We start from the raw sequence: 18,659 nt of genomic DNA, 5'->3' as shown, positions 1-18,659 counted from the left end.
TCCGCCAAGAGGCCCGTGGCCCGTGCGAAATCGGGAGAAGGAAATGTTATGTATTTGTAGCATGAATTATTTTTGTATTCTATTTCATACTTCGCGAGTTGAATGTTTTGTTGATTAGAAACGAGAGATGTCACGACCCCAAATGGTACGCTTGAAATAGTCGTAGGAGAGCTGAACTCGGTTACGGAAGGAGACCTGCTCACTCCAGTAGACGCTTCGCCAAAGGTACTGTGAATGCTTGTTAGCCCATGTCATACGCAACATGCACTACTGCACTTACCATAGCCAAGAGATTACCCTTCCACGAACGGGCATCACCAAAGTCAAAGACGGCGGCGTTACCAAGGTACGCCAAGCTTCCTAAGTACTTGTATTCAAACGGATCGTAGACCACATCATCGATATCTCCGTCAAAGATCTCGTTGCGCACCAAACTCTCCCTAGCACGGGCAAGTGCGTTGAGCTTCTTTGCGAGGTACATACCCTGCTGGTTAGCCCTCTGCGCAGTCGCCGGCAAACTCGTCAACCGGCGATCGATATCGTGCAACAAGTCGCACATCTCATCATACGACAAAGATCCGGAATGATCCTTGTCGAACTCGTGGAAGAGTTTGTCGAGTTTGCGAAGGTAGGGAATAGCCTGTGGGAATCGACGACGGACCTTCTTCGCGGCACGGATCCATTCACCGTAGGAGAGGCGAATGTTCTTAATGTCGCCGGTAATACCGGTCGTTTCGTGCGCGGACCGGATGATGTCGACAATGTATTCGCTGATGTTGTTTTGAACGGTTGCGCAGTCACCTGTACGAAGTAAATGTTAGCATCTGAAGAGCAGATTGTCCATTCGCCAGGCGTACCAATGGCATACACATCACCCATGGGCGCTCCCAACACTCTCAAGTGCGAGTCTGTCTCAATGGCATGCTTGTTCTTCTGAGCATTCTTCAGAGTCGCACAGATCTGCTCGGTGACAGGTGCGAGACCAACTCCAGTCGACCACAAGCAAAGACCGAAGGGCACCACAGACTCCACGACCCCATCCTTACCCTTCTGAGTAAAGACAACGGCGTCTTCTTTAACCTCCTTGACACGCGCCTACTCTCCATATTAGCAACGGTCACACACTCATAACAATGCCGGACTTCTCACGTTCAAGTGCAACTTAATCTCATCCTTATCGAACTTAGCCTCCGCAAACGTCGAAATCGACTCATCATATGTATTCAAAATGTGATCCCGACTCTGCACAACATGAATCGAAACATCCTTCCTCAAGATCTTCGGGAAATACTTGACCATATCCTCCTTCAACATATCGCTCAACTCGGCCGCAAATTCGATACCTGTCGGCCCCCCACCGCAGATGATGAAACTCAACAGACGCTTTCGCTCTTCTTCTGTTGTGGTAGGGAGAACCGAGCGCTCGAAGTTATCCATAATCGTGCGACGGACCTTGCGACCATCGTCGATGGTTTTGAGGAAGTGGCAGTGTTCGAGGCCGTTTACGCCGTGGGTGTTGGAAATTGCGCCGACAGAGACGACGAGCTTGTCGTAGGGGACGTAAAATGAACGGACTTCGCCCGTCTTGGGATTTGTCTCGGAGACCTCTACCATTTTCTCGGAAAACTCGATACGCTCAGCCTTTGCTTCGAGAAAATGACCACGGATGGGTGCAATGATTCGACGAATCGATTCGACCAGAGATCTGTTGGGTCCTTGTCAGTCAATGCAGAAAGACAACGGTATCAAGAGCGAACCTCGGCTCCACAGTACCGACGGCAGCAGACGGTAACAATGGCGTAAACAAAAAGTAATTACTCGGGGAAATAACCGTAACATGATACTCATCCGGATCCAAATTCTTCAGCAGCGCAATACTCCCCCAACCCGTTCCAAGTACAACCAACCTCGGCTTTGTTGAGCTGCGCTTGATCTCGGGTGAGTCCTCATCATCCACCAAAAACTCCGCGATTGGAAGATTGTTGGGACCACCCAATCGGGGAGAGAGAGCGAGAGAGGAGACGGAAACGGAGTTATCGGTCGCGTGGTCGTAGGTGTAGGCGTCGTAGGCGAAGAACGCGGCGGTTCCGCTTCCGGCTACGATGATTGGGATACCGAACCACCGGAAACAGAATTGGCGGATTGGATGCCGTTTGGGGATGGGTGGTGGATCGAACGGTTTGGCACCGCCGTTGCTGGGGCCGGTCGGGGTGGTGATTGATCGGGTTGATCCCGGAGCCGATGACGCCCGAGGAGGAATAGGGAGCCGCAATCGCGCTGCTGGAGACTGCAAGGATCGCATCGACCCGCGAGCGAATGGTAACATATTGTCTATCTGGTTGGTATATGTCGAGGACTTGGTTCAAGTACAGGATCTGATTTGCGCGCCGATGACGTTACGACATGGCCGGCGGCCGTGCGCTTGACAGCCCGAGATACCCGCGCCGAGATGACACATAGGACACCGAGAGAAAAAAGTTCGATTCTCAATTGACTTAATAAGCTACCCTAGATGTTCTCGATTAAGCTTGTCCAGACTTCGCCTTGATCCGACGAACAAGTGACGCAAGATCGCTTCCACTCTCCTCCTTCTCCGCAACCTTCTTAGCCTTCTTCCCAGCCTCCCCGGAGCCCTGCCCCTCCTCATTCTTCCTCTTTTTCCCAGCCTTAGCCGGTGGCTCTTCCCTTCCATTCTCATGCCTCTTCCGTCTCTCATCCAAAACCTTCTCCATCGCCTCCGTCTTCTTGAACTGAGGATTCGTCGGGTCGATAGCGAAGTGGTGAGATTCGTATAGGGCAGCGAAACGCGGATCCTTGACGTCGATTTGGAAGTCTGATTGGGTTGCTTCTTGGTCGACTTTGGCGAGTTGCTTTTTGGCGGTTTTGCCCTTCTTCTTTTTTGCTTTCTCGGCTTTGAGGACTTGTTTCATGTCGAAGTGTTGGGGTTTCTTGCCGCCCGTGATGGCGGATTCTTCCTTTTCGTCCATCATCAACAACTCGAGCTCAGCCTTCCGTGCGGCTTCCATCTCGGCTTCTTCGGCAGATACCTTCTTGTCCTTCTTCTTCTTGTCCTGCTTCGCGGCTTTATCACCTCCGTCCTGGAAGAAGGGATCATCGAATCCGAGTTCCTCCTTGTCGTCATCCTCCTTGATGTTGACCTTCCTCTCGGCCCTCCGTCTCTCCTTCCTTTCCCTCTCCTTCCGGCGATACTTCTCAAGCGTAGTCTCCTCCTCCTCACCCTCCACCACCTCCTCTTCCTCCTCGTCCTTCTCATCCTTCTCATCCAACGCAGCACCGAACGTAATCTCCATATCTCCCTCAGCAGCCGCATCCTCATCCGCCCCACTCTTCTTCTTCACACCAAGAAGCAAAGCGCGATACTTTTCCTTCTGCGCCTCATCATCCTCCTCCTCCTCCTCCTCCGAATCGGACGCTAGGTACGCCTTAAAATCCATATCCTCAATATCCTTCTGACTAAACGCCTTCGTCCTCAGCTGTACCCTCGCCTGATCCTCCTCATCCCACGTCAACTTCACCTTCGAATGCTGCAGCGCATCCGTCACGAAATCATCCGGCGCATAACTCTCAGGCACGTGGTCTGCTTCATCCCGAGGGTCATCCTCGAAGGTTACGTCGTCGGGAACGAAACGAAGGTCGAAGAAGTTTGCTGAGTTTTCGTATTCGGCGCCGTCGATTGCGTCGTAGATGTATTTTGCGGTGATCGTGGAGTCGCAGGTGACGATTGCGTAATAGTAGCGGAGACGCTCGAGTTGGTATTTCCGGAGTTTGTCCATGTCGAAGTCTTCGCCCTTGTCTTCTTTGATGATGGTTTCCTCCGTGATTTCCTCGTCGTCGTCGTCGGAGCCGGATTCTGCGCCGCCAAAAATATCCTTTGGTGGACCTTCCATATCTTCCTTTGCTAGTCTCTCCTTACCGAACTCGGAGGGATAGACAACGACAGACCTGACCTTTCCACCTGGTGGCTCGAAGGAGGAGAGTGTAGCGAACAGGTCCACGGCTCGTACGTGATCCCAGTCGAGGTTGACCACGGCGAATCGGTTTGTCTCTTCTCCTGTAGGAATTGATTCCCGATCCGGTTCTGGGTCGGCAAGTTCTCGGCCTTCGACATCTGATCCGAGCTCCGCAAGCTCCTCCTCATCCGTCTCCTCCTCCGAGTCTGAGGAGTCAATGATACCCTCTCCTCTTGCCGGGTCATATTTCTTCACCTCCTCCTCGTCACTCTCTTCATCCTCATCGTCTTCCTCCTTGTCTTCATCATCTTCACTGTCCTCACCCTCCTCACCCTCCTCCTCATCCTCCATCCGATAATACCTCTTAATCTCCTCCTTCCCCTTATCCTTCCCAACCCGTCTCCCATACCTATCAACACTCGGCCCATCCGCAAACTCCTTATCATTCAACATCCCCTTGAACCGCTTATCCACCGCGAACTTCGTGTCCTTCCTCTTCGGCAAGGCGAATCGCGCATCGCTGTGAACGACGGAGAAACGGGGATCGGTGGTGACGGGTTTGCGCTCGGCGGCTTCGCCCATTGGGGTGCGGTGTTTCTTGTCTCTGGGGCCCATGACCGTGACAGTGGGGGTCGACTGGGGATGGGAGCGTTCGTTTTTCTCAGGGTGGAGTTGCCGCTCACTGGACTTTTTGCTCCGCCACGTACTGCGCCGCACATTCGAACCATACAAACACCAAACAGCATACAACAAGAGATCAATGTCGTCGTCAGCTCAAATCTCAAAGACTGCGGTCAACTCTTTGAGGTTCGTACTTCCTCAATGGGTGTCTGTCGCATTGGGGAAAGTGCTAACAGTCTTGTAGTTCGAAAGCGAGCACTGCGAATGTTGCGAATCCGCCAGGTTATGTCGCTACTCCGGCGCCTTCGTCAAAGGCGGTAAGTTGAATTGTATTCGGACACTTTACTGTCAGCGACTGACCTTCAGCCTACAGAACAAGAACGCCGTCGCAACTAAACAGTCAACAGAGGATCGGGATACACTGAAAGTCAAGGTAGGACAATGTTCCATCCGTCATCCGTACGTGCATGTCTGACATATCGCTCTACAGAAAGCATGGGAAATCGCCCTCGCTCCCGCCAAAAACGTCCCAATGCAAGCCTTCATGATGTACATGTCCGGCTCCTCCCTCCAAATCTTCTCCCTCATGATGGCATTCATGCTCTTCAAGAACCCAGTAACCGCTCTCTCCAACACTGCCAACACTTTTCTACCATTGGAGTCTGAGCAGCTGAAGAAAGATGGAAGATTGTGGTTGCCGAAGGTGTGTTTTGTGGTGATGCAGGTGTTGATGATGGGGTTGGGGGTGTATAAGTGTTGGACGATGGGGTTGTTGCCGACGAGTGGGAGTGATCGGTTAGTTTGGGCGGAGAGGAGGACGAGTGATCTTCTATCAGTATTCGCATCGTGATAGCTACGGTACAGCCCGAATGTGCGAGGAGAGTGGGGTATGTGGGTGCCGGTCGATCCGCTCATCGCCGGCGGCGATGGCTGCAATAATGAAACCATTTCTCCAAACAGTTGAGACGAATGGAAAAAGTTCGTAACCCCGTCTATCACCGGGCAAAGAACGTTGCGGGTCTGTGCATGTGACGGTCCTCCCCAACTCCCCCGCAAAATGTCGCAGTCCACCCCGCATTGCACGGCAGATTTGACCGCTTTGACGTCGAGGGTGAATGCGAGCGCACATCGGTCGGTCCGGTTTGCAAGGGTTAAAGTAGACGCTGAAGCCCTGTTCATTCGTTCAAATCAACTGCAATTGATATCGTCAATTGGAAATATGATCACGCTTACCGTTCTTTTGGTTGCGTTGGTGGTTACGGCTGTTGCCTATACTCCGATTCGATACCTTTATGATCCTCTGAGGTATGTGGGTAGGTTTTGAATGACGGAACTCACTCACGACATACCCACAGACTCCGCCGATTCCCTGGGCCATTTCTAGCCGCGATCTCGCCGTTCTGGCTCACCTACCACGCCCGCCGGGCACAACGATATCTCGCCGTCGATGCCGCCCATAAGGTGCTCTCCCTGTTTCCCACCCTATCCCTCATCCTCTGATCTTGACGGCATGTATAGAAGTGCGGCAAATTCGTTCGCATTTCCCCCAACCAAGTCTCCATCAACGACCCTGACGCAATCCAAATCGTCTACGGTCACCAAACCGGATTCTTAAAGAGCGAATTTTATGATGCGTTCGTGAGTATCCATCGTGGGTTGTTCAATACGAGGGATAGGGGGGAGCATACGAGGAAGAGAAAGATTATTAGTCATACTTTTTCACAACAGGTATGTGTCCATAATATTTACCAACAATTCTTTCGTGACGTTCTGACTAAGATGGATAGGCTATTCTTGGGTTTGAGCCGTTGATTAACAAGAGTCTGGTCAGCAATTTTTTATATAACTGGTTTTACTCCTTTACTGAAAGTTTCTGACAGTCACTCCTTCTCTCTCGCCTCTCAGATATGATCGACCCCGCAACAAACTCCTTGACGCTGGATTTCCTACCCTGGGCAAACTACCTCGCTTTCGACATCATCGGTGATCTTGCCTTCGGTGAACCCTTCCACTTCATCGAGAGTGGTTCAGACTCGAACGGAGCGATTCGCGTCCTTAATGACCGCGGTGAGTGGAGTGCGACAGTCGGAACAATCCCTTGGGTCAGAGACTGGGCACGCTACTTCCTCTTCGACCGCTTCTGGGTCCGTGGGTACGAGAGTGTACAGCAACTCGCAAAGATCGCTGTCACGGCCGTCGACCGTCGCCTGCAAAAGTCGGAAGAGGAGCTGGAGAATCGAAGGGATTTGTTGAGTTTCTTGTTGAAGGCGACGGATGAGGAGGGGGAGCCGTTGCCGAGATCGGAGGTTAATGCTGAGGCGTTGACGCAGTTGATTGCTGGGTCTGATACGACGTCGAACAGTATGTACCTAGCCTCCATGAATCATATATATCCTACTGACATGCTTTCATAGCTCTTACGTAAGATCGTACGGGTTGCGACTCACCGTGGTGATGGCTAATCGAACATACAGTCACATCATCGACCTCCTCTGCCGTAATCCCGAATGCAAGACAGAGATCCAAGCAGAACTCGACGAAGCATTCCCCGAAATCACCGACGACCTCGCTCTCGAATGGAAAGACGTCAAAGACCTCAAATATACCGCTGCGGTGTTGGACGAAGTCCTGCGCTACAGACCTACGAGTGCGTTGGGATTACCCCGTATCGTACCGCCTCAGGGGGCAGAAGTGTAACGTGCTTCGAGCCATTCATCAAATGACGCATGCTGACATGTCTCCTACAGATGTGGAGTCTTCTTCGAGGGCGGGACGGTGTTAAGTGTTCCCTCGTATTCCGTCCACCATGATCCGAATCTTTGGGAGAGTCCGGAGGAGTTTAGGCCGGAGAGGTGGTTGGATATCTCGAAGGCTAGTGTTGAGAAGTATTTCATTCCGTTTTCGTATGGGCCCAGGTCTTGCGTTGGGAGGAATGTGGCGGTATGTCCACTATCTGTACTGGTGTTATGGGTAATGCTGATAAGTGCTGGACAGGTTATGGAGTTGATTAAGAGCATGGCGAGTATCCTGAGACGGTTCGATTTTGAGAGGGTGTATCCAAATGAGGAGACGGTGCTCCGGGAGGGATTTTTGGTCAGTTCGATCGATACAAACGCCTTTTCCGCTTTGGCTTGCTGACCGGACTTATAGTTGAAACCGACCGAGCTTTGGGTTACCATGAGCAAGCGGGCTTGATGGAGGAGGAAGAGGAAGAGATAGGGAGGTATTTGCTTGTACGAATATGCATTGCTTGAGGTTACGATAGCATACAGTATGCACTGCTGTGTGCGAAGTTCTTTGACGTAACTTTCACCTGTGCGCGCGAATGCAGCGCGTCGCAGGCGGTCGCGATACCGTACGGGAAGTGTCTCACCGCGTAAACATCCAAACTTTGTCCAACAATCCTCCATCATCCATTACCAAGAAGAAGCAGACATCCTCCATCATGGAGCAAGCACCTCCATCGACCCTTTGTGACTTCCTCCTCGCTCACCCAAAGTTCACCAAAGCCCGCCTTCCGTCCCTGTTCTCGGATTTCACCTCGCAACGGGAATCGAATCCAGATGGATACGCAGCGAATGTAACGGCGTGGAAGAGTGCGATTGAGGCTGCAGCGAAGGCTGGGGCCTTTAGAAACAGTGAGGATAGGTTGGTATTGGAGACGGGGCCGTCGTTGTTGAGGGATGCAAGTAGCAGGGAGTGGGGGAGTCCGCTTGGGTTGGGTGCTGTGATTGTGTGTAGAAGCATAGTAGGTTTGCCAGCAGCGTGCTAATCGACTACGCATAGGCTTCGTTACTCTCAAGTGGAGATTTGATACCACTAACAACATATACGTCACAACAGCAGAGCATCTATGCTTCGTCTTCGTGGTCGGTGGGTGCGATACTATCATGGGGGTTTCGCAAAGTTATCGGAGAACGGCAGCCGTCAGTTGACCTTTCGAAAACTGAGAAATACGTCATGGTTCAGAACCTGGAGTCCGCAGCAAACAATGTTCTCCGTCTTGCGTGCTCCCGGATCTCATCGCCATACACCGATCCTATCTACTCAACACAAACGTTCACAGAGACCTTCGCAGCAACGGCAGTACCTGGAACCACGCTCTCTGCCACCGATGTGAAAGCATTGTTGACGTTCCTCTCAAGAGACAAAGGCGAGATCCGTATTGATGGTGACACAATTAAGTTCAAGTCATCGCCAGGCGCTGAACTACCAGCCGAAATTACTGAAGCAGACCACTCCGTCGCAAAACTGCACACAGCTATCCTGAACCTTACACGTCAAATCGATGCTCTCACGGAACGCTCGACTGCCTACGACCAAGCAGCGCGTGCGGCTGTATCGAAGGGACAGAAGACCCTTGCGCTCTCATCATTGAAGAGCAAGAAACTCGCAGAAGTTGCGCTCGGTCAACGTGCGGGGACTCTTCACCAACTACAAGAGATCATTCAGAAGGTGGATCAAGCAAATACGGACGCCTCCACCATCTCCATCATGGAATCAGGTGCGAAGGTCCTGGAGGGGTTGATGAAAGACATTGGTGGCGTACAGCGCGTTGACGAAGTCGTCGACCGTGTTAGGAGGGGTGTGGAGGATGTCGATGAGGTTAGCGGGATTATAGCCGAGCTTGGGAAGGAGACGGCGGAGGTTGACGAGGATGAGTTGGAGGCCGAGTTTGCTGGGTTGATGGAGGAGGGGGAGAAAGAGGAGAAGCAGAAGCAGAAGGAGGAGGAGAAGAAGGCAGAGAGGACGGCGGAAGAGGAAGACGAATTGCTCAGGAGGCTTAAGGGGATCAGGTTGGATGGGGTGAAGGCTTTGGACAAGGAGGTGGAGAAGAGGACGGAGACGGAGAAGAAGGCGGAGCCGCTGGCGGCTTAGCTGCCTAGAACCATATAATAATTCTATCCATATTGCTATGATCAATCTCTAAAGGTTATCTACCCTCATCGTCCCTATCAGCTGCACCCCACAGACTGCACGTGCGAACCGAGATCCGTATGCAAGACCAGCTGCCGAACGTCAACGTGAACTTACCGTACCCCCCAAACACTCCCTCGACAACCCCATGATCCAGACAAGATGACTCCTCCGACCTTATGGGTCCACGACCCCTCCTTCTCCTCACAAGAGATCATCCTCAACTACGAAGCAATCCCCAATCTCCGCGCCGGCCAACTCTACGAAATTCGACCCGAGAGTGCGAATAGTTCTCGACCGGGAAGCGCAGAATCTGGACGGAGTAAAGCTGGCGCAAAAGGCTTTTATTTGTTTATTTCGAAGGAGAATAGTCGGGATGCGAGGGAGGAGACGAGATTGGGTGAGGGGAAGGCAGCGCAGCATGTTGCGAGCATGGGGAGAACGAGTGGGAGTCGGACGAATTTGCAGGTGCGGTGCGATACGGAGGTAAGCGTGCTTTGGAAGTTGACCTCCGACCCTACAGATCTCGGTTTCGTCTGCGATAGCGAATCTTTTCAACCTTCAAGCACGTTCGGCTATCAACATTGTCGCGGTATCCAAGTCACTTGTCTCGGCTGATTATGTCGAGCTTTTCTTTCGCGACCAGTATATTTCCAGATCCGACATGTACCGCCTCTCACGATCCCTCCTCAACACGACAATCCACACGAACCAGAGCGTATCCTCACAGACCTCGATCCGAACATCCATCAAAAGCATCTACGTCAAAGGGGAAATCATGGACAGCGCATATGTCACAGAACATACAAAACCGATTTTCCGTAGTGAGTCTGCACGGTACAGCATCTTTATCCAGATGAGTCGCGAGATGTGGGAGTTTGAGGAGGATGGTGAAGTCTTGTATGGAAAGGCTGTGGATGGTTTCTTGCCGCAGTTATTCAAGAGATGGAAGAGTATTGGTGCGCATCATCTGGTCTCTATCGTGTTGTTTACACGAGTAATCTATGATCATGCGCCTCTGTGTATGATACGGAGACCCATGGATTCGGGAGATGGCCGACCAGATTGGCGTACTGCAGGCGGATGGCACGAACAGCGACATAAGGGCTATTCGGATTTCTTCCGTGTCGTTGTTGATAACGTGAGCAGTGATAATTGGGCAGCAGCTCTGGCAGAACTGAAAAAGCAGTTTCACACATTCCCGGCCGAAGTTTTGACACAAACGCTACCGGATGGGTCGTCCATGATCTTGGGGCGGATGTCGTATGCGCTCCAGGGACCGATATTGGAGGCGATCAATGTTGCTGCGTATCAGTTTACGCGGGATTATGTTGACCGTGATTTACTGCGTACTGGTATCAGTTTGGTTATCGTCAGTCCCGGTACTGGCCAGTTTGAGGTTGACGGTGATATGCTACGGTTGACAACAGAGACGCTTGCGCAGAATGGAATCGCTATTGATTTGGTGTGTGTGAGCAAGATGCCTTTACACAGCGTACCGTTGTTCAAATACAAGGCACCAGATGATGAGGAGGGAGACGCGAAAGATGACAAGGATCAAAAGGGAGGAGTGGTGATTGGCAGCTTCACAGCACAGAGTTACATGAGTACGACGAGCACACTACGCTCGCTTCCCTTCCAGACAAACAAGAGGTTGTTTGCTATGCCTAGATGGTGCGATATCTCCTTCTGGTCAAGGGATAATTCGACAGCGACGCTTGCAAACATAGGTCTTCCCCGACACCTGCGTGGAAGGAGGACCGAGTTTGTGCCAAGATGTAAGATGCATGAGCTACAGATGATGGGAATTATGGAGAACGAGTTGTCGAGTATTGCTATTGCATATTTGCATGAAGATCGGCTGTGGAAAGAATCGCAGATGGGGGTCACGTTTGAGGGTGAGGATGACGAACACAAGAAGAGAAGGAAAAAGGCATTTATGGACTTGTATGATGACCTTGCGTTCAGACCGGTTGAAGCTGCGGAAAAGGTTCTGGAGAAAGTTCGAAAGAGGACAGAGAAAGACCAGAAGCGTCATGCTGATGCGGCCGGAAAGAGTCTGTCCTCGTCACTTATCAGTTCGCGAAGTGCGATGCCGCAAGACGAAGGGGAAGACGATCTATTGAGGAAAGCGGATGCAGAAGATGAGTTGTCGTTCGGTACGAGTTTTAGGCATTCGGAGGCCGTGAAACAAGCGAAGAAGGACAAGAGATGGGAGGTCGTGCTGGAAGAGCGGAGACAGAGACGAAAGCGGAGCAAGGCACAGCTGAAGACGCCGTTGACTTTGACTGGTGACCCAACGTTTGCTGCACCTCGACTATCGTCGATGCATGTGCCATTACCTAGTCCGTTGAGAAGTCCGGGACTCTCCAGCGAAGACGACACAGACCCAGGGAGTGAAGACGCGTCACCAATCGGTGGAGAACCGTATCCTACAGTGTTCTCGAAGCCCAGGGGAACAAGCCCGCAAAGGCCCAGGCTGACCCGACAAATATCAAAGATCAGGCCTGCTCCTAGTTTGCTCAGTTTGTCGACGGCGATAGCTACAGCTGCGACGGCCACAGTGACTGCGTCTCCTGCTAGTAGTGCGAGCGACACGATCTTCTCTCGACGGTTTAAGTCGCCGAGCACAACGCCTAAGGGCACGTTGCAAGTGACCAACCGAGGCTCATCAGTCCAGCCGATCATCATAAAGGAGGCCTTGGCAAAGTCAGCCGCAAAGTATCTTCAGAGCAATGCCAACAATGCCGACAGACTGATTTCACCAGCAAGATCACTGAGTCGAAGAGCTGCTGCTGGTGGTATAGGTGGTTTAGCCATGAGGAGGGAGCGATCAGGTAGTCCGGCACCGCCGCTCAAACCAGCCGACAAAAATGTTGCGAAATTGGTTCATGACCCATGGCAGAAGATCGTGAACCCCTCGAACCCGAGCAAGAATGTACTGACACTCAACTCGCACTGGCGAAGGTGGCAACATGTTTTCCCACGTCCGCTGAGTGTAGCGAGTGTGAAGTGGAAGTCAATGTGTACACCGGCCTCGTTACCGCTGACAACAGAGTACTTTCCTTCTGATGAAGAACTGAAGAATGAGTTCCGAGAGTACACTTATGTCATCACCATTGATCCGGATGAAGACATGAACCAAAGGGATTTGATGACGGAGATGATTACGGTCCGTTTGAGTCAGGGCTTTCAGATCGTGGTGACTGTTGCTGCCGCAAACCAGAACCAACAGCCAACTAGGGAGTTCATGGTAGGGATGACCGAAGGACCGCTTAGTGAACTTGGGTCGGTTGTTTATTTGTCGATGGGCAATCACATTCATCGCATCACCGCAGAGTCCTCCGGGTATAACATCGAGGTGAAGCGATATGTACGTGCAGCTGCGGACGTGCCTGATGTGAGCTATCATTGCAACATTGCACACGTCTTCGACTCCACGTACACATCCGCAGACGTCGATTTCCGATACCCCAAGGCTGACATGTACAACTGGAATTACGTGGACCAGTTGTTAGCTGGCTATGAGGATCGTCTGACAGACGCTGCGCGATATTGGCGTGCTCGGTTCGTCCTTATTCCCTTTGATCCTCCGAAGAATGCTGGTATCGGCCCACAAAACACTGAAGAGCTCAACGACGAGGAGTTGCATCTTGCTGGCATTTACAAACTTAGCGAGATCTTCCAGAAAGGACAGTGGCTGGCTCCTGAGGAACGTCGTACTCAGAAAGCAAAGAAGGTCAAGGATGTTAATGTCCTTGATCTTGTATTCACTACGCTTGATCCGCAGGTTTTCGTCCGACAAGAGTTGGAAACTCTACTTAGCGGTGATGTGACGACCCTATCTAGAAAGCCGGCCCTGCTCATCGGCTCTGAGCGATTAAAGAAGGAGAACATGTCATTATCCACCCTCGCACAAGAAATGCAAGGAGAAAAGGGCATCCGAATGCAGGATAGGCGCTGGCATTTCAGAACATACGAGAATGTCTTCATCGGAAGCGACTTCGTCAATTGGCTGTTGCAAAACTTCATCGACGTTCACACCCGAGAAGAGGCGGTGGAATACGGGAACGAGCTACAAACAGCCGGCCTGTTCGAGCACTGTGAGAAACGCCATCAGTTTCTTGACGGTCACTACTTCTACCACCTTCGATCGGAATACGCCAAATCAAAACCAAGCAAAGGATGGTTCGGTCTGCGCAAAGCCCCTTCTACGGTGAGCACGCCAGTTTCAGAGCGTCCTCCCCCCCTTTTCAAATTCCAGACAACTGACGTGGTTCCGTCTCAGTCAAGCCTCGGTGGTATGTTTGGTGAGTCTTCCGGTAAGGGCGTTACGAGTTCTCCAGCGCCCGTGCGCATCAAACCGAGGATCGATTTGTCTACCATTATGCGGTACGATGTGGATCCGCAGCGCAAGTCTTTTAGACCTGAGATTGTTACGTTGCATTACGACCGCATAGTGAACCCTGAGAACTGTTACCACGTTCGCCTGGAGTGGCTAAACGTCACATCGAAGCTTATCGAAGATACATTGCAGATGTGGGCCAGGACAGCTGAGAAGTACGGACTGCGTCTCGTGGAAGCCCCATTAACGGAAATTTCCTCGGTCACCAGTCTTAACCCATTGCAGACGGCGTTGAAGATCAAGCTCGCTCTCGATCCCCCCTCAATCCCGCAGGAGCTCGGCCAACAGCCAGGAACGCCAGGCTCAGACGTCTCAGTGATCGAACCGATGTTCTACCAAATCCAACTCCTAAAACACTTCGGATTCATCCTCGACCACGTCTCAGCCTCCTCCTTCCCCGCAAACGTCGACGTCCGATATTCCTGGGGCAAACCCTCCTACAAATACTGCCAATACATCCACCGCTCCGGTATCGCGTTCACCCAAATCGACGACGACGGCCAAATATACTGGCTCACGAACCGTATTTTCGCATCTCGACAAGCGAGTGGGGATAGACGTGCCTTGGCAGGCTCTCCGGATCCGGATCAGTTGCGGAATGAGTTTCTGGCGTTCGTGGGGGATTCGGAGAAGTTGTCGGCGTTTTATGATGAGGCTAGTGTGAAGCTTTGGCAGAGGTCAAGTCGAAGGGGGAGTGGGGATACGATGATTACGGTTAATGATCCTAGTCCGGAGATTAAGTTCAGTGGGAGTTTGAGCAGTGCTGCGATATTGCCTGGGTTGAGCGAGAGAAGGGGGAGTGGAAGTGTCAAGAGCATGTTTGGGTTCATTGCCGAGGATTTACCTTGATGGAATGCGATGGGACGTCCTAAGGGGTCGAGCAACTCGCACTCTAGCTCGTTGAAATCAAAACTATCTGATTATTTCAAGATCCCCGTAGCAAATTTTCTCCAGTATATCCCGTCCAAAACCGTATCTTCCAAAAAAGGTCACCTTTCACATGCCAAAAAGATCCTGTAACCTTATATCGACGCCATGCCCCACCCAAACTCCAATCCAGCCACGCTTTTCCCTTCCCTCAATCCTGTTCACTTCTTCCCCATCTTCACCACCCCCGTAACAACCAAACTCCCCTTCCCTCCCCCCTTAACAACCCACCCATCCCTCTCCAACCACCTCCTCACAGCCGGACCCAACCTCGCCTCGCCCCCCTCGGAATGATTTCCCACACCAGTGATAATCCACAACGCCCCCGCTCCCACATCATGCGTCTTATACTCCATCACTTTCGTCCGCGACCACCATTGCGTCACTGCCTCCTTAGTTATCACGAGTGCTTCCTGCACAGAAACACCATGCAAATCAATCCTGTTCGCGGTCGAGTTGGAGGCGACATGCGATGTCGCGGCGAGTTGCTGCCATTTCCGAAATTTTGCGTCATATGATCGACCGAGGTCTGAGTAATACGACGTTGCGCCGCCGAGGAGATGGTCGCTTTTGCCGCGTTTGAAGGCGAGGGCGGCTTGGCGGTATGCGGCATCTCTTTTTGCGGCATATTCCTGTGCAAGAGCTCGAACTTGTGCGGGATTGCGGATGTCATCTTCGTCGATCAAGGAGGCGGCGGCGTAGGATTTGGTTTGGGTGGTGGCAGGGGTTTTGCGAGGCGTTGAAGTTCCGGAGACGGTGGCTGAAGACGTCGTACTCGACCCCCTTGGTGCCGTCGCTGAGCGTTGGAGAATGTTGGCAATGGAGGTCGCGGTTTCCATGTCTCCATGCGCCGCAACCAGGATGTTCGTACACGTTTCCGTAGTGACCATACCGTGCGACCGTTCTAGTGTTACTAGATTCTGTATGTAATCCTCTCTTGCGCATATTTCAGACGCTTCGTCACGGGGAAGGGAGAGGAGGGTACGTAGGGCAGCGGGAAGGGATGATGAGGCGGCGTGGTATGCCGACGTTACCTTCTCGCGTGGTAAATGCAAATGCTTTGTTAGCCACTCCACCTCAATCCCAAACCGCTCCCAGGAAGAGCCATTCTGTACGGACTCGTCCTCAGTAGGAGAAGTATCATGCACGTGCTTCTTCTTCTTTCCTTTTCGTCGTGGGAGTCCGTCGCCGACAAAGAGGTCGTCTACGGTGCCTGATTGAGGAAGACCCTCGATTTCTTTTTCTTGGTCGAGGAGTTCTTTGTTGAGGAGTTCGTCGACGGCGCGGACGACGTCGCCATTGCATTTTCGGAGAGCGATCTTTAAATTGGCGAGTTTCTGTTTCGGGAAGGACAAGACCAGAAATGAAAGGGCTTCGTGGTCGAGGTCACTGCCAAACACGCTGTCAGCTGTCCGCTCTCACACTTCCCTTTTGCAGCTGTTAGAGTTCATACCCTGCATCATCCAAATTCAAATCCTCCAATGCTCCGAGGCTCAACGCACTACTCGTCGCCGTCGATCCGGCCAGCTCCTCACTCGTCTCGCTCCAATGGAGATCATTCACCGGTGCATCTAAACCATCCGCTACAGCTTCTGCGTTGAGCACCTCGAGAATCTCCTTTGCGCTTTCTATGTCGTCTGACTCGTTTGCGATAGCGGCGATGAGGGCCGTATCGAGGAGCGGGAAAAGAGCCTGTTGTCCCAGTCAGCCTATCTCTTTGACAGGATCTCCTCGTTGGCAGCAACCTGCAGCTCCTGTTGCATGTCTTCCGCTGCCATTCGCCGGGATGTATGCTGCTTCTCTGCTCTCTTCAGCTCCCTGTATCGATTCGACATTCGACGACGATCGGCCCACGATCGGCGGGGTATACGTCCATGCACGTCCATGCACGGCAGCGCGCTCGCACAGCGTCTCCGGGTACCGAGAAGGCATCGTCGGCCATTCGACAAAATCGCAACAGGCCAAGTCAAGCCAGCATGGGCATCAACAATCCAATCCCGCTCTCCATGTCCAGCGAGTGCAAGAAGGTGGGCAAGATCCTCGCCTCCTTCGTCGATCCGAAACAGACCTATGGTCCCAATGCCGTGATCCCGCCAAGCGTACTACAGAACGCGAAAGGCCTGGCCGTGATCACCGTCATCAAAGGTATCCTACTCTCTCCCTCCTTCTTCCATTACGACTGTTGTTAACGATAGGAGCATAGCCGGCTTCCTCTTCTCGGGCCGCGTCGGCTCCGGCCTCGTCGTCGCCCGCCTCCCAGACGGCTCCTGGTCCGCCCCCTCCGCCATCGCAACAGCAGGAATGGGCTTTGGCGGCCAAGTCGGCGCCGAAATCACCGATTTTGTGTTCATTCTTAATAACCGCGCAGCTGTGGACTCGTTCTCGCAGTTGGGTAGTATCACTCTAGGTGGAAACATCAGTGTCGCCGCGGGTCCGGTGGGACGCAGCGCAGAAGCCGCCGGCTCCGCGAATTTTAAAGCCGTCGCCGCGATTTTCTCATATTCCAAAACCAAGGGACTCTTCGCCGGAGTCTCATTAGAGGGCTCAGTCCTCATCGAACGAAGAGACGCAAACAAAAAGTTTTACGGCGGCCATGTAACCGCCAAACGCCTCCTAAACGGCACCGTCCCTCCCCCCGAATCCGCGACATCTCTTTATCGCGTCCTTAACTCTCGAGCCTTCTCAGGTGGATATGCAGCGGGGACGGATGGGGATATGTACAACGACATCCCAATCTACGACGAAGAAGATGACGAGATCTGGGGCGCGGGTGTGAGAGGTGAAGGATATGGTGAGGGACGACCATCACCGCGGTCGAGGGCGGGGAGTGCCGCGAGTTTTGGTGGGCGGGGGAGCGGTTATCGGGGGAGGGCTGATGATGATGATTTGTATGGACCCAGTAGCCCGACGAGCGCGGGACGGTTTAAGAGTTCTTACTCTGACGCACCATCCCGCTCGGCAAGTGGTCCCGCACCCGGCCGCCCAACATCCTCCAAACCCAACTTCTCAACCCCACCCGCCCCATCACCGGTACCCTCCTACGCCCCAGCCCCAGCACCCGAAGCTTTCGAACCAGTATCGGACTACGAACAAGCAGTTGCACTATTTTCGTTTGAGGGCGAACAAAGCGGTGATTTGTCGTTTACGAAGGGAGACGTTATCGAGATTGTCAAGAGGACTGGGACGACGGATGATTGGTGGACGGGGAGGAAGGCTGGGAGGGAGGGGATTTTTCCGGCGAATTATGTTAGGATGCTCTAAACGCGGGTTGTGAATTTGGGGTGATGGTAGGTGATTGGGGAGGGTTGAAAATGGGGAGGAAGGGGATGGAACCGGGAAGGATGATGAACGATGGTTTCGTTAGACTGCGGTGAGGTTTAGCGTAGGGTAAGATATGGGAATACCACATATTTATCGGTTGCAAGACTTTACTCATTCTGTAAAGATGCGACGTTGATCAATACCTCTCCATCAGCTCGTCTCCATCAGCTCACCACCTCCAACATGCAACACAACAGTCACCCAAGGAAGAGTCCCACCATGTCCGGTCTAGTACTTGTACTTCGTAGAGTAATCTGCAAAACCCGTCAGTTGCCATTCTCCACCCATTTCGATACAACGCGCACTCACCCTTCGGCGAAATCACCAAACCCCGACCCTTCCGCGCACCCTTATACACCGTCTCAATAATATCGATCATCTCCTGCTTATCCTCCAACGCCCAATTAATCTTATTGTTATTACCCGTTCCCAAATCGATCATCATATGCTTACTATTGGCAGATCGTCAGTCTCTCGTAAATGGGGGGAGGGGGGGG

General features: G+C 52.4%; 9 protein-coding genes across 9 annotated transcripts in view; 5 read left to right on the top strand and 4 right to left on the bottom strand.

Annotated features, from left to right (window-relative positions):
• Nucleotides 1–114: 114 nt before the first annotated feature.
• Nucleotides 115–2,302, bottom strand: SAICODRAFT_55553 (FAD/NAD(P)-binding domain-containing protein; the record flags this gene model as incomplete). The annotated part of the gene is made up of 5 exons (XM_019169381.1): nt 115–228; nt 281–801; nt 858–1,095; nt 1,150–1,705; nt 1,758–2,302. The coding sequence occupies 5 exons, from the start codon at nt 2,300–2,302 to the stop codon at nt 115–117; spliced, it is 1,974 nt and encodes a 657-aa protein (XP_019025079.1).
• A 220-nt stretch (nt 2,303–2,522) lies between these two features.
• Nucleotides 2,523–4,553, bottom strand: SAICODRAFT_6746 (uncharacterized protein; the record flags this gene model as incomplete). The annotated part of the gene is made up of 1 exon (XM_019170315.1): nt 2,523–4,553. One exon carries the CDS (start codon nt 4,551–4,553, stop codon nt 2,523–2,525), a length of 2,031 nt encoding a protein of 676 aa, XP_019025078.1.
• A 154-nt stretch (nt 4,554–4,707) lies between these two features.
• SAICODRAFT_29899 (uncharacterized protein) lies at nt 4,708–5,557 on the top strand. Its single transcript, XM_019167524.1, has 4 exons — nt 4,708–4,778; nt 4,837–4,909; nt 4,966–5,025; nt 5,083–5,557. The coding sequence occupies exons 1-4, from the start codon at nt 4,732–4,734 to the stop codon at nt 5,440–5,442; spliced, it is 540 nt and encodes a 179-aa protein (XP_019025077.1). The 5' UTR covers nt 4,708–4,731; the 3' UTR covers nt 5,443–5,557.
• Nucleotides 5,558–5,695: 138 nt separating this feature from the next.
• SAICODRAFT_18527 (cytochrome P450) lies at nt 5,696–7,852 on the top strand. The gene is made up of 10 exons (XM_019165969.1): nt 5,696–5,897; nt 5,948–6,053; nt 6,111–6,320; nt 6,380–6,418; nt 6,473–6,953; nt 7,007–7,013; nt 7,067–7,285; nt 7,340–7,532; nt 7,587–7,685; nt 7,743–7,852. The coding sequence occupies exons 1-10, from the start codon at nt 5,812–5,814 to the stop codon at nt 7,785–7,787; spliced, it is 1,485 nt and encodes a 494-aa protein (XP_019025076.1). The 5' UTR covers nt 5,696–5,811; the 3' UTR covers nt 7,788–7,852.
• A 65-nt stretch (nt 7,853–7,917) lies between these two features.
• On the top strand, nt 7,918–9,470 carry SAICODRAFT_18526 (uncharacterized protein; the record flags this gene model as incomplete). Its single annotated transcript, XM_019165968.1, has 2 exons — nt 7,918–8,325; nt 8,379–9,470. 2 exons carry the CDS (start codon nt 7,918–7,920, stop codon nt 9,468–9,470), a joined length of 1,500 nt encoding a protein of 499 aa, XP_019025075.1.
• A 550-nt stretch (nt 9,471–10,020) lies between these two features.
• SAICODRAFT_55305 (uncharacterized protein) lies at nt 10,021–14,763 on the top strand (the record flags this gene model as incomplete). The annotated part of the gene is made up of 2 exons (XM_019169366.1): nt 10,021–11,542; nt 11,618–14,763. Coding segments are annotated over 2 exons (4,668 nt in total), but the record flags the coding sequence as incomplete, so codon positions are not given.
• Nucleotides 14,764–15,002: 239 nt separating this feature from the next.
• SAICODRAFT_6741 (uncharacterized protein) lies at nt 15,003–16,619 on the bottom strand (the record flags this gene model as incomplete). The annotated part of the gene is made up of 3 exons (XM_019170312.1): nt 15,003–16,230; nt 16,295–16,533; nt 16,587–16,619. The coding sequence occupies 3 exons, from the start codon at nt 16,617–16,619 to the stop codon at nt 15,003–15,005; spliced, it is 1,500 nt and encodes a 499-aa protein (XP_019025073.1).
• Nucleotides 16,620–16,764: 145 nt separating this feature from the next.
• SAICODRAFT_18523 (DUF500-domain-containing protein) lies at nt 16,765–18,218 on the top strand. The gene is made up of 2 exons (XM_019165967.1): nt 16,765–16,986; nt 17,045–18,218. The coding sequence occupies exons 1-2, from the start codon at nt 16,818–16,820 to the stop codon at nt 18,100–18,102; spliced, it is 1,227 nt and encodes a 408-aa protein (XP_019025072.1). The 5' UTR covers nt 16,765–16,817; the 3' UTR covers nt 18,103–18,218.
• SAICODRAFT_91164 (4A/4B type thioredoxin-like protein) overlaps nt 18,180–18,659 on the bottom strand; it is a 1,308-nt gene continuing 828 nt past the window's right edge. The window contains exons 4-5 of the mRNA XM_019171740.1: nt 18,472–18,614; nt 18,180–18,416 (exon numbers count right to left, since the gene is read on the bottom strand). Of these exons, the coding sequence (XP_019025071.1) occupies nt 18,391–18,416; nt 18,472–18,614 (169 nt within the window). The 3' untranslated portion in view covers nt 18,180–18,390. The remainder of the gene's footprint in view (nt 18,417–18,471; nt 18,615–18,659) is intronic.

The sequence above is a fragment of the Saitoella complicata genome (assembly GCF_001661265.1).
Source record: "Saitoella complicata NRRL Y-17804 unplaced genomic scaffold SAICOscaffold_8, whole genome shotgun sequence".
NCBI lineage: Eukaryota > Fungi > Ascomycota > Saitoellomycetes > Saitoellales > Saitoellaceae > Saitoella > Saitoella complicata.
Note: the sequence above shows the minus strand (reverse complement) of the source record. Positions and strands in the feature narration are given on the sequence as shown.

Coding starts and splice junctions, on each gene's coding strand:
- SAICODRAFT_29899 (XM_019167524.1), top strand. CDS start 4,732: ATGTCGTCGTCAGCTCAAATCTCAAAGACTGCGGTCAACTCTTTGAG. Junction 4,779..4,836: donor ACTGCGGTCAACTCTTTGAG/GTTCGTACTTCC, acceptor ACAGTCTTGTAG/TTCGAAAGCGAGCACTGCGA. Junction 4,910..4,965: donor CGGCGCCTTCGTCAAAGGCG/GTAAGTTGAATT, acceptor TTCAGCCTACAG/AACAAGAACGCCGTCGCAAC.
- SAICODRAFT_18527 (XM_019165969.1), top strand. CDS start 5,812: ATGATCACGCTTACCGTTCTTTTGGTTGCGTTGGTGGTTACGGCTGTT. Junction 5,898..5,947: donor TACCTTTATGATCCTCTGAG/GTATGTGGGTAG, acceptor ACATACCCACAG/ACTCCGCCGATTCCCTGGGC. Junction 7,686..7,742: donor TGCTCCGGGAGGGATTTTTG/GTCAGTTCGATC, acceptor CCGGACTTATAG/TTGAAACCGACCGAGCTTTG.
- SAICODRAFT_18523 (XM_019165967.1), top strand. CDS start 16,818: ATGGGCATCAACAATCCAATCCCGCTCTCCATGTCCAGCGAGTGCAAG. Junction 16,987..17,044: donor CGTGATCACCGTCATCAAAG/GTATCCTACTCT, acceptor ATAGGAGCATAG/CCGGCTTCCTCTTCTCGGGC.